Source organism: Myodes glareolus, chromosome 2 (genome assembly GCF_982192425.1).
Source record: "Myodes glareolus chromosome 2, mMyoGla1.1, whole genome shotgun sequence".
Taxonomy (NCBI): Eukaryota; Metazoa; Chordata; class Mammalia; order Rodentia; family Cricetidae; genus Myodes; species Myodes glareolus.
In genome coordinates this window covers 94,996,718-95,009,513 of record NC_142027.1, presented here as the reverse complement: position 1 = coordinate 95,009,513, position 12,796 = coordinate 94,996,718, and the positions used below count along the sequence as shown (strand labels likewise).

Below are 12,796 nucleotides of genomic sequence, written 5' to 3'. Positions count from 1 at the left end.
AACTGCATGGTATGTTTGCAGAGTCGATCAGACTTTTCCCAGAGGACCATGAGCAGCTGTCAATAGACATCTCTCTTCTGCCCACTTTTATTACCCTTCTGGGCTGAGGTCAAGGCTAACTATTTTTCTTGGCTATGGTTTCTGTGCTGTGATTACACCATGACCAAAAAAAGGCTGAAAATGAAAAGGTTTATTTGGCTTACACATTTTAGTCCTTCACTGAAGGAATTTAGGACAGGAATTCAAACAGGGTAGAAACCTCCAGACAGGAACTGGTGCAGGGGACTGATGCTTATGGGCTTGCTCCCCATGGCTTGCTCAGCCTGCTTTCTTACAGAACCCAGGACCACCAGCTCAGGGGTGGCATAACCAGCAATGAACTGGGCCCTCCCCATCAATCACCAGTTGAGAAAATGCTCTTCTGCCTGCAGCCCAGTCTTAGGAGGCATTTTCTCAGTTGAGGCTCCTTCCTCTCAGATAACTGATCTGTGTCATGTTGTCATACAGCTAGCCAGCACACTGCCAGTACTGTTTTTTCTCTGAAGTTGCTTCTCTGCCTCCCAGTGGACTGTGTCACATCACAAACCAAAGAGTCCCCATCATTTGTCTGTTTCCTAGAAGCCAAGAGTGGGACTGAGAGATGCTCAGCAATTCAGAGTGTGGGCTACCCTGCAGAGGACCAGACTGGGTTCCCAGCAGCTCACAACTGTCTGTGACTAGTTCCAGGGGCTCTGATGCTCTTTTCTGGTTCTTTAGGTGCCAGGAGTGTACGTGGTGGACAGAATACGTTCAGGCCAAGCATCCATATACATAAAATAATTTTTTAAAAGAGACAAAGAGCATACATCTTGTTGATGTCTACTGGGTTGTTGGCCTTGTGTGTACACAAGACACTTCTGCATTATTTCAAAGAAGCAAGGCAGCGTGGGTTCATGTGAAATCAGTGTGGGAGTGAAGAGGCCAGGGTTGATGAGCAAGTTTGCGCTGCTGGAAGGGTGAGACCTTCACTTCCTGGAAGGCTGTGTTCCCCCCATATTCCTCATGAATAAAGGCCTCGTTGTGTACCCAAGGGTCCCCTCAGCAGCTCCCAACTATTAATCCATCAGAATAGTCCAGTCCCTGACTGCTTTTGTCTGGTTCCAATAATTTAATTCTGACAGTAGAGTTAGTGAGTCACTAAACACCTATGTTTAGAGGAATCTCTTTGCTGTAGGACTCTTCTGATATGTCCCTCCCTCCCTTGTTGCTTGCACTCCCATGTCCCCTCACATGCTAGGGGCCTCTTCTCCTGTGGGGACTGTTCACGACTGGTTTTGTCGCCACTTCAAAAGAGGAGCCTGCACGTCTTTCTGGACTGTCCCACGAGACCCAAGAGTACTGTGAAGGTCAAGGTAGGAAAAGGGACCTGGAGCTTATGCTTGATTCTGTGTGTCTACTGAGGCTGGAACAGGGTACATGTGTGTTCTCTATTTTGCCTTGTGGCAGACTCTATGTGCCAAGAAGGAGATGTGGTAAGAGCTGCCTTCAGTTCTTAGGAAGGAGAAGTAGGGTCACCTACCACAGTTTCTCTGTGTAGTGTTTACAGACAGCTTAGATTCGGGCTATCCTCAGACAGGAGCACCTTGGGTGAGTGCTTGCCCCTGGTGGGTGTCACTGAGCCCTTCTTCCCTGTCCCTGCAGCTGTTGGAGAGAAGTATTTCTTCACTGCTGATGTCTGCTGCCTCCACGGACGGGGTAAGTATGGGCGGCGTAGGGGTGCAGCTTGAGTCCGTCCTGTGCTCTTGGACCTGTGTACAGCTGCCCCTTAGGAAGATCCCTTTGCTCTGTATGTTCATCAACAACAAATCCTACTATAAGAACACAAGTCGCTTGTATTAAGACATCCATCTTGCCACCGCCATGCAGTGTAGAATGGCAGGGTCAGAGCCTTCCTTGCTTGGAGATGGGATCCTTTTCAGATCAACCTTCAAACAGACTCTGGAAATCTTCCTCTGTGGCTTCTGCTAGAGACATACAGCCTAGGGACTAGAGCTTCTTCCCAACTTCCCAGTCACAAACAGGATTGCCGAAGAAAGGCTCTTTTAAATTAGTGTGTGTGTGTGTGTGTGTGTGTGTGTGAGAGAGAGAGAGAGAGAGAGAGAGAGAGAGAGAGAGAGAGAGAGTTTGTGAGAGACAACTTGTAGGAATCGGGCATCTCCTCCTGCCCTGTGGTTCCCAGGGATTGGGTGAACTCAGGTCATCAGACCTAATGGCAGGCACCTTTGCCTACTGAGCCATCTTGCTGGCCCTGAGGCCTTTTTAGTTTATACTGCAGGATATTATGGACTCTGAATAACTGAAAACATTGTTACTATTTCTCAGACCGTTTGGGGTTGCCTACCTTGAGAATTACTATATAATGACACAATAAACTGCGGCACGTGCCTCCAAGAAGAGAATTACTGCCTGAAAATTGGTCCACACAGTGGAACTTCTGTTCTTCGAAATGCCATTTACCACGCAGAAGCGTTAAGGACTCTGTAGGGAGCTGAGGATGTGGCTCAGGTGGTGGCGTGCCTGGCTGACACGCACAGGGTCTGAGTGTGGTAGTGCACAGCTGCAAGGTCAGAAGTTCAAGATCAGCCTTAGCTACATAGCATGTCTGAAACCAGCATGTGCCTGCATGAAACCCCCCCGTCTATAAGTCAGTGCACTGCAAGGAACTCATGGAACTGATAACCCAGAAAAGGGTGTCAGGGACCTGCTACCTGTAATGACATCAGTTCTATTAAGCTGACCAGAGCAACCTTGGCTTCCAAACAGGAGTGCTTTCTTACTGGTCCCCATGGTCCAATTCCAGCTTGAATGTGTGGAGTGTTGACCCTCCTATCAGGTTTCTCCTTAGCCCCTCCTGCCTGCCCGAGCCCCATGCCAAAAAGGACAGCCGAGACACAGAGCCACCACTAACCCTCTTTCATCTCAGCGAGCACTGTCATGAAATCAGAAGATGCATAAATAGGCTGTGAGGATTGTTGGTCTGAGCTGTGGTTCTCAGGGCTGACTTCACAAGGTGCCAGTTTCTGTTCCCCTGGTATAAAACCGCCAGCCGTACAGCTCTTTGGTGGCCTTGTACTCTGTCCTGGAACCTTCATCTGAGCTGCTGCTTTGGCAGCGAGTTAGCGCACACAGCTGACTTTCTCATTCTGTGAAAGTCAGCAGTCACCGTGGCCTAAGAATTTCAAGCCCATTGCTCACACACGGCCCTCGCTGTTGCCCACCTCCATGAGGGACTCACCACAAGGTCCCACCATGGTAGCTTTTCCCTCTGCAGAAGGGACAGCTGGTAGTTGGTAGTTAGCCAAGACAGGAAGCATGAGACAGAGACTTGAAGAACTTACACTGCTTCAAAGGGGACAGAAAGCAGTGTCTATTTGCTGAAATGTATCTCCTGCTGTTTGGTCTTTATGGGAGGAAGATGAAACATTGGATGCCATTGGACCAGGAGAACACAGAGACTGATGTTAGAGGTTTCTGGTGGGTGTAGGTGCTCAGGTGGGTGCTTGAGAAGGTGGGCCGTAGTTTACTGAGTATGTCCTGTGGAAAAGGCGGGGGACAGCGTGGAAAGTCCTGCTTCAGGGTGAATAACAAACCCTCGACCATCAATAGCTACATTCTGTCCGTGATGCATCAGCCCTCTGACTCAGTGGCCACCATGAACCCTGATGTCCCAAAAAGACAGTGTCTAGTACCTTCTGTAAGATAATACCTCTTTGGGGATCAAAACACCAGGAAACATTGGCAGAAATCCTTCTTTTCTTCGGTTTCCTGCTGGCTGAGGTATATTGTTCCTCCAGCACTTAACTTCTCGACCAGAATGCTCTGGTAGCTGAAAACGTCCTTGTAAGGCTTGGAAAGGCCTATGGGCATGTGTTCCTGTGTGTGGAAGTACGGGGGTGAATGTGCTTGTGTGTGAATCTGCTTGGACACTGCCTGTGTGTGTGTACTAGCTGTGCATGCACTTGTGTATGAGGAGTCTACTTGGACACTGACTGTACATGCATATACTCTCCCCTATGGTTGCACACTTGTACATACATGTGCACAGATGTTAAATGCAATGACATGGCGGTCATAGCACTTGGTGTCACCTTTGTAGGTGCTCTAGATTCAGAGTCCACATCAATGGGCAAAGGACAAGCCACGCCATGAGTACATTTTAGCAAGCTCTCTACACCATCCTCTGATCTGGAGCGGAGCCTGACACACGATGGCAGACAGCTGCAAGTCACCCATTCTAGACTCTGGGGGTTTCTGGTGAGGATGCACATTTACAGAATCCCAGAGAATCCAGTTAGGGAGCTCCAAAAAACCATACTCCCATCCCTGAACCAAATGTACTGTTTCTGGTTATGATACAGGAATGCGAAATGGTATGTGTTCGCTGTGCTCACACTGTGAGTGTGGAAGCGTTAAGATTAACGTTGTTGTTATTGCTGTTTCTCACTAGTGACATTACAGACGTGGGGTTGAAATCTGCTCCCTCGACTTTTAGAAAAGGCACACATGTATTACATCTTTAAAAAAAAAAAATAGAGACCCAGGGAATTGACTGTAGCTCAGGAGAATAGTAGTAGCCCAGCATGCAGAAAAACTTGGGTTCAATCCAAGCACTGTCAGATTTTCTCAAAAAGACACGAAATAAATGAGTAAATACTAAAAATCAGATGGATACACACACACACACACACACACACACACACACACACACATTCATTCATTCATATGGACAGTGCATGAATTTGCTGATATGAATGTTTTAAATTCACCATGTTCATTTCCCAAAAATACATATGATTTATTAAGTCTCTAGGTGATGGAACTGAACCTAACATTTTACATAGAAATAATTTTGCACTGACCTTTATGAAATCCAGATTCCATATTTATGAGCTGGGCGTGGTGTTTCACACCTGTAACTCCAGCACTTGAGAAGTAAGGTAAGAGAATCGGGAATTTAAGGGCATCCTCAGCCACATAGCAAGTTTGAGGTCTGCCTGAGCTACATGGCATGAAACCTTGCCTCAAAAGAAAGCAAAAAATTCATACTTTTACCGGAGGAATACATGGGAATGCCTGGGTCACTTTTTCACACTTAAACAAGCACTGGGGAAGGAACGCAGTAAGAGACACTGGAGGAACGCATAGTCGGCCCCCTGGCACCCTGCTCCCGCCACCTGTTGGTGCCTGGTCTGGTGCTGGTGCTCAGTTCAGACCTCACCCTGGAGCAGGCCACGCCCACCTGCAGTGAAGACCCACCTCCTGTGAAGCCTCTGACCTTCCTCTTCTGCAGGTCTCATTTTTCCTGTCAGGCTTTTGAACCAAACTGTAGACCTTGCTTATTTTGTATTAAGGAATCCAAAACTTTACAAAGTAACAAGTAAGCTACTGATCCTCTACAAACAAAATACCCAGCCCTCTGCACACATAGTCCTTTCTGGGCTGCAGTGGGATGTTTCATCTCTGTTCCATGGCTGGTACCCTCAAGGCAGGGCTGCAGTCACAGAAGCCTCCCCAGTGAGGACTCCTTGCCAGCTTCCTCATAGTGCCTGACTGGGCTTGCCACCCTTCCTGAGTTTAGGACATCACTGTGGCCAGCCCAGACTTGGGGTGGCACTAAGGACACAGGTAGAATGCCAGGAGCCAAAATCTGTGTTGACCACATTTTCTGTCCATCTCCTTGACCCAAAGGTCTTGACCATGGATGGCCTGAATTCATATGTACAAAACTAAATCCTAGCTGGGCGATGGTGGTACACACCTTTAATCCCAGCACTTGGGAGGCAGAGGCAGGTAGATTTCTGAGTTTGAGGCCAGCCTGGTCTACAAGAGCTAGTTCCAGGACATGCTTCAAAGCTACAGAGAAACCCTGTCTCAAAAACAAAACAAAACAAAAAAAACCAAACGAACAAAAATGCTGAAGGGGATGACCCTGCCTTGTGCAGAGGACAAGACAGGCCAGGGTGCTATCACACGGCAGTATCAGTCCCATCTCCAAGTGTGAGTTTTATTTTTAATCCCACCCTCACCAAAAATGCTCTGAAGTTGGATCTGTAAAAGCCCAGACAAGGCACAGCCACATCAGAGATAGAAGCCCTGTTACCCAGTACCTGTGTTTATGTCTGAAGATGAAACTTTCTCAAGATTTACTTGAGAAAAAGTCACATTACCACTGCGTGGAAAGAAATGGTTAGCCCCATGAAATTCAAGAAGAAATGGAATCCAATTGAAGAGGGAAGTTTGGGGCAAGCACCAGGAAATCCTCTGACCAGAAGTGTTGCTAGATTGGGGAAGTGTCCCCAAAGGAAGTGGGAGACTTGCAAGCCAAAAGCCCAGCCCCCATGGAAGGACAGCACTTCCTGTACTTATTGTCTTCCAGATCCTGTGCTAGGCCCCTTATCCTGGTGCCCGAAACAGCCAAACATCAGAATAAAGTGATAAAGTAGTTCGTTTGTTTGCTGTAATAAAGGGGGCCTTTATAATACACCTCACCCAAGCACCCCAGAAAACTGTTTGCCATTGGAAGGAAGGGCCTTTGCCCTGGCTGTGGCATTGTTGGGAACAGAATGTTCGGAGTCCGGGACTGTTTGCTTTAACCAGCTTGCTTCTGTCACTGCAGAGTTATGAAGTGAAGAATGTCCTTGGGAAGGAGATGGGACCTTTACTCTGCTTTGTCCAGTCCGTCACCCCACAGCAGACCGGCTGCGTCACACTGGAGGAGATTGAGCTTCTGGATGCAGGAGGAGCCAACCACCCTCCTTCCTGACATCTGGGAACTTTGCACGAAGGGTGGGGGCTTGTTTTGGGGAGCTATGTTAACGCCACAGAGTATTTTAATGGTTTTTAAATTTAATAGGTTTCTATTTTTCCTGGTAAATAGATTAATAGGATGGTTTTGTAAATTAAAAATCAAAATACCTTTATTATATTTTTTAATTACCTTCCTCTAAGTTTGAGAACATGTTTCTAAAGCTTGAATATCTCTGTGGTCTTCATTTTGCATTACTTAGGCAATATTACTGATTGATTAGGACGTAGCTTTATACCTATGTGTGTACATTTTTTTCTCTGTGGTATTTAATGTTAAAGCTTCAAGCAATATCTCCTATTGAGATGTTGCTGTTCGGCTGTAATAAACAAATGTCCAACCCAAACACTTTGTGATTCTAGTGTTCTTGAGACTGCCAGAGATAGCACTGTCACCCATACCGTACAGCTGAGCTGTGTTAAACAAGCCTCTGTAGCTCACTCCAGCACACACCTGCCCGAGGGCAAAGTTCATACTCACAGTGACCCACTGTCCTGTGCTTTGGACTGGATTTGAATTACTAACGAAGCTACATATTTGAACCCTGAATTTATTTTTTTTTCTTCTGCACAGTAACTTAATAACAAGGCCGTGTTCCTAAGACATGGTTTTCTTAGGAGAAATGTACAGAGCTTTTTTTTTTTTTGGATTAAACCCTCAAACATTACAATTAAAGGTGTTTGGGGCTGCCCCTTTTATATTTTACAATCTGACTTTTTCCTGGTGCACAGTTTGAAAACTACAGCACGTCCCTAGGATTGAGGAAAGTGAAAGCAAAGCCCACAGGCGAAGAGGAATCCGGTTTCTGGCTCTCCGGGGCTTTCTTCCACTCTCACAGCTATTCTCTGGCCAGCCCCAACCCAGGTCTGCACACTCTGGGATCGCATCTTAAAACCTAACATGGAGTAACCATGCTTTCCCATGTCCCTTCCGCTGGCAATACAGAGCATGAGGCCAACTCTGCGAGGCTTCCAAAGCAAGCAAACTCATGTCTCAAGTCTCCTTACCCCGTGTGGGCACCACACCTGGTCCTGTGGCTCCCAGGTGCCTGCTTTTCCCTGGTGAAGTCCTAGTACATTGTGTGCGGGAGAGACTGAATTTAGGAAGCTGCAGCGATTTAAATGCTTCTTTATTCTTACAAATATTGTAAAAATGAATATAAAAAGCATGCGCAGTCTCTTCCTCTTATCTACAAAAGTCTGTCGGAAAGTCTTCTCTTTCTACAAATGTACCTTAGCTGCGATGGTAATAAGACGTAGAAAACACTACCATTATAAAAATAATTTAAGGGGGAAAGACTCATAGCTTCTCTCGCAGTCCAGTGTCCAAGCTGCAGCTTCCGGTCGCTCGCAACGAAACTGCAGCGGCTCTGGCGGCGTGTGCTCCTGGCCGTCGGGGGCTGAGGTATCGGTCGTTTGGAGTCTCTGAGCCCGGGCAGAGCGTTACCGGCAGTCGGCGCCGGTGGGCGGCAGAAAAGGCGGGCTGGGCAGCTGCTTGAAGAACTGCCGGAGGCCGGCCAGGTCCCGCGTGAGCTGCTCCACGCGCTGATGCAGCTTCTCGTTCTCGGCCGACAGCTCCACCAGCTTCTGCTGCATCTCCTGGTTGCGGCGCTTGGCCTTGTCGCGGCTCTTGCGCACGGCGATGTTATTGCGTTCGCGCCGCTGCCGGTACTCTGGGCTGCCGCGATCCGGACCCCTCTTGCCCGCGCCCTTCTCTCGGACCGGGCCCGGCGCGAGGCTCGGCCCCGGGCTGCCCCGAGGGGGCTCGGGCGACGTGGGCGGTGTGGGCTGCGCCGGGGCCGGCAAGCTCACCACTGTCTGCGCGCACACGGCCACTTGCGCGGGCAGCAGGGAGCCCGGCGCGTCGCTATCGCCCCAGTCGGGTTCGCGCTTGAGCGGGCCCCGGGTGGCTGCACCCGCGCCTGGGGGTCGCGCGGGGCCGCCGGGCAGCAGCTCCAGGCCGCCCGCGCCGGCCGCTTTGTGGTTGCTATTGAAGAGGTCGGCGAAGAGCTCGTCGTGGCACAGCTCCAGGGTGGGCACGGCGGCCATGGAGTCGATGTAGGCGCTGAAGTCGATGGCGCTCTCGTCGTCGTACATGGCAGGGGCCGTGGAGCCCTGCTCCCCCAGCTCCCCCTGCTCGGGCCCGCGGTCCGGTTTGCCCACTCTGCCGGGTTCGTAGAAGGCCGCGGGCTCCGTGGGCCAGGCTGCGCCGCGCACGGGGCTGTCCAGGCTGAAAAGCGCGGCGCTCATGGCGGCGTCGGCCCGGCCTGGAGTCCGAGTTGGGCTGTCACCTCGCCGGACCGGGCCGCCGCCTTTTCTAGCCCCAGCTGACGCGCACGCCCCGCCCCGACCCCGCGGGTCGGGGACCCGAGAAGGGAGGGACCGCCCGCGCTGCTGGGAACGAACCGCCCTCTGCCCGCACTCCCGGCCCTCCCTCCTTCCTGTTTGTGCGGTTTGGAGCCTACTTAGTGCTCTGAGCCTGGAGCGAAATGAAAATCAGGATTGGGGCCCCGACGCGCGCGAAGCGTGCCGCCTTCGGTCCCCGCAGACGGCAGCCCGAGTCCGCGGGTGCTATCCTGGGCGCCTCCGCCGCGGGGCCGGGAGCCAACCTGGGGTCGGGAAGTCGGGGTCAGGAGTCGGGGTCCCCGGCTCAGCCCCCGCCCGTCCCGAGCCAGTGCTCTTCTCGGGGCCGCTGAGACTCAGCCACACAGCCTGAAGATGGACGGACAGACAGACGCGACCTCCCCGCTGTCCTCAGAGCCACAGCAGAGTGGCGGCCACCCTGAACATGGGGCACCTGACAGCGTTCTGGTGCGCGCCGGCTTTCTTCCAGGTCTTTGAGGCTCTGCCACCTGCTGGTAGCGAAGTAGCTCGCGGTTCCTTTTCCTTGCTAATTGTTCCCCAAAGAGTTGTTAGTTTAAAGTAAAGTAATTGTGGCTTTGCTAACAGAAAGGTAAGATGATACTCCAATACCTATAAAGAGATGTGAAGTTGCCAGCTCTTAAAACCGCATAAAAAGATGTGTTGCGAAATTCATGAAAAGATGGAACTTGCAATGCCAGCTACTCGGAGCAGAGGCTGTAGGGGTGGTTGAGAGCTCGTGTGCTTGAGTTCCCATCTCAAACGTAAGTCAGGAAATTCAAATTCAGGTATGTCCTTCGTGCCCCTCTCCTTAACTTACCTTTCCCAGTCACCGGGTATTTTGACCGACGTCAGCTGGTCCACCATCACTTCCCCAGGAGAATCTTAATGATGGCCTGTGGAATATTAAACGGGTTTTCTGGAAAAGGGTAAACGCAGTTGAGAATCTTAAAATGGTCTCGATATCGATGTTGTAACTAATTACCTGCTCAGTTTAAAGCCAGCGTGGATGTGAGCCCATGCACAGAACTATAACAAACTTGGTTCTTAGCCCTGAAAGCCATGTCCGTAGAAGCACGACAAAGGCCCTCTCTAATCGATTAGGGAACACTCTGTCCCTCGTGGAGGCTGTTTTCAGTGAGACACCTTCTGTTTCTGGTACTTGAGTCCACTCGCTGCACTTGGGAAAACTGAATTGTGTTGACAAGACAGTGGGAGCCGATTAGAAGGACTTAGCTTAGGAGGCCACTAGCAAGCACCTTTGGGATTCACCTTAATGCTATGACTTCTGCCTGCAGAAACCTGCTGGGCCTGAAGCCCGCCTCCCCCCCACCCCGCCCCCATTCTAGAAAGAAAGGAGACATGACAGAATAACAAAGCAGGAATGTTTTGTGACATTTGAGAACCAACAAAGACCCTTTAAAAATAACAATCCAGGTGCTGTGACAGTTGTTTGAGATTCTTTCATGACTGTCCGCTAGCTCTCAAGGGTGCTTTATCACTGTGACAAATCCATCTTCCTGGTCCTCATTTAAACTGTTCTCAGCACACCTGTCAAGGAAGCCTTCTGGCTAGGATCCTTGATTTTGCCCGTGTTCCCCACAACGTTCACACATGGACCACAGTGGAGAGGCTCCAATGACACCCACTCCATGTGAACCTTCGTGAAACCTTGGTGTTTAGGAATTCAGGAGACTAGCAATGCTGAGAGGGTTCTAGAGTCCTGGAGCACCGTCAGAGTGGGGTCAGTCTGGTCACCCGGAATGGCCAGCTAATCTCCCCGAGACCCTGTCTGTGCATTTCACACACGCGAGAACAGTTCTCTGGGTGGAATACCCAAACGTGAGGCATTTCTAACAGTCCTAGGTAAATCTAGATAGGAAATTGAGTTTGAAGGAAAGTAAAACTTAGCTGACATCAGTGCCCTCACAAATCAGATTATACACTTAAAAATATTTCCATTTACTGTATGTGTGTTTGAGGGGAGGAGAGGAAGGAAGGGAGGAGACACGTTGTAGCATGCATTTAGAATTCAGAGAACAGTCAAGGGTCAATTCTCTCTTCCCACCATGTAGGTTCCAGAAATGGAACTCAAGTTGCCAGGCTTGGGGGCAAGTGCCTTTACCCAACGGAGCCATCTTGCCAGCCCCAAATTAGATGCTTTTTAATAAGCCTTTTGCCCTAGAGCTAATTTTAACTATATTTTCCTGTGTTGTGGCATAATTGTCTGGTTTATAAATATTATTATTTCCAAAAAAATGTGTTCTTCTCAAAATAAATTGTGAAGTTTGGAAAAGGGGAAATAAGAGTCCCAAATCAAACCAACGGGACTAGGATTGCTTGTTCCTCATGTTTAGTAAGCCCGGCTTTGTTTAAACCCACCATAAGGACAGATGTGGTGGCACACACCTGTAATCCCAACATTCAGGAAGCACAGGCAGGAGGATTGCAGATTTGAAACCAGCTTGAACTACATATTGAGGTCATAAATCAAGAAGAGAAAGTTGTAATATGTGGCGATTTGAATAAAAATGGGTCACATGTCTAAATACTTGGTGGAACTGTTTGGGAACCTTGTTGGAGGAAGTGTGCCACTCTGGGGTTGACTTTGAGGTTTCAAAAGACTCCAGGCATTCCCAGCATTCTCTCTCTGTCTCCTACTTGCAGTCGGAGGTGCCGGCTCGTAGCTGTTCCTGATGCTATACCTTTGCTCACTCCTCATGGACTTTAGCTCTCCAAAACCGTACAACCAAATAAAGCTATTTCTTTTATAATTGCTTCGGTCAGCCTCCTGCCAGGGAAGTAGGTAGACTGACTGCACCTCTCCTCCTGCTCCTTCAAATCCAGTCCCTGTCACCGGCTCTGTAGTGGAACACCTGCCGTGGTCTCCCTTTCCTCTCTGACCCCATCCCCAATGGATCAGAAAGACCTCCAACCTGCTTCCCCCAACATGTCCCATTATCCCAGCTCCCACAGGCATCTGCTGTGGACACTCCAGCTGAGCAGAACAGGGAAACAAGCCAGCTAATGGCAGACCTTCACCGCTCAGTCCTCTCCTCCACACCCAGTCCCCTAGTCTCAAAATACCTGCTGCAGCCTTCCTCCGCTGCCCATACTTCCTGTGGATCCCGCAGCCCTCCTCCTCCTCCTCCTCCTCAGACCTCCCAACCCTCATCCCCAGCAGGCACTTCAAGCTAACCCACACACTTCTGCCAGGGAAGCAGGGCGGCCGACTGTAGATCTCCACCTCTCCTTCTGTTTCTCCAGATCCAATCCCCCAGTCTCATCCCTGGCTCTACAGCAGATCTTCTGGAGTGGCGTCTCTTCGCTGTCTACTCCCATCCCCAGAAGACTAAATAAACAGACCCTGGTTGAATGCTCTGCTTTCCTCCCTCTTGTGAAGCCCCTCCAGCCCCTCTACTATCCCCAGTCCTAAGTCTCAGCTCCCAAGATCCAGAAACACATTGTGCCTGGAACACCCAGTGGCCACACCTATCAGGTCCACAAAAAATCTTCCAAGCAACACACTCTCCTAAAATAATCAAAGAAATAAACCAAGAAACAAAGCACTCACCCAACAAAGAAAAAAAAA

The 12,796-nt window shown here is 49.8% G+C and overlaps 2 protein-coding genes across 6 annotated transcripts in view; one reads left to right on the top strand and one right to left on the bottom strand.

Moving 5' to 3' along the window:
• Nucleotides 1-7,190, top strand: part of Spidr (scaffold protein involved in DNA repair) — a 242,950-nt gene extending 235,760 nt beyond the window's left edge. For 3 of the 5 annotated variants that reach the window (XM_048452445.3, XM_048452444.3, XM_048452442.3), the window contains 3 exons: nucleotides 1,277-1,391; nucleotides 1,681-1,734; nucleotides 6,656-7,190. In XM_048452445.3, coding sequence (XP_048308402.3) covers nucleotides 1,277-1,391; nucleotides 1,681-1,734; nucleotides 6,656-6,802 — 316 coding nt within the window. In that variant the 3' untranslated portion in view covers nucleotides 6,803-7,190. The remainder of the gene's footprint in view (nucleotides 1-1,276; nucleotides 1,392-1,680; nucleotides 1,735-6,655) is intronic. The other 2 variants (XM_048452443.3, XM_048452449.3) reach the window with 2 other exon arrangements.
• A 766-nt stretch (nucleotides 7,191-7,956) lies between these two features.
• Cebpd (CCAAT enhancer binding protein delta) lies at nucleotides 7,957-9,257 on the bottom strand. The gene has a single exon (XM_048452471.3). The coding sequence runs from the start codon at nucleotides 9,091-9,093 to the stop codon at nucleotides 8,287-8,289; it is 807 nt and encodes a 268-aa protein (XP_048308428.3). The 5' UTR covers nucleotides 9,094-9,257; the 3' UTR covers nucleotides 7,957-8,286.
• Between the last annotated feature and the right edge of the window lie 3,539 nt (nucleotides 9,258-12,796).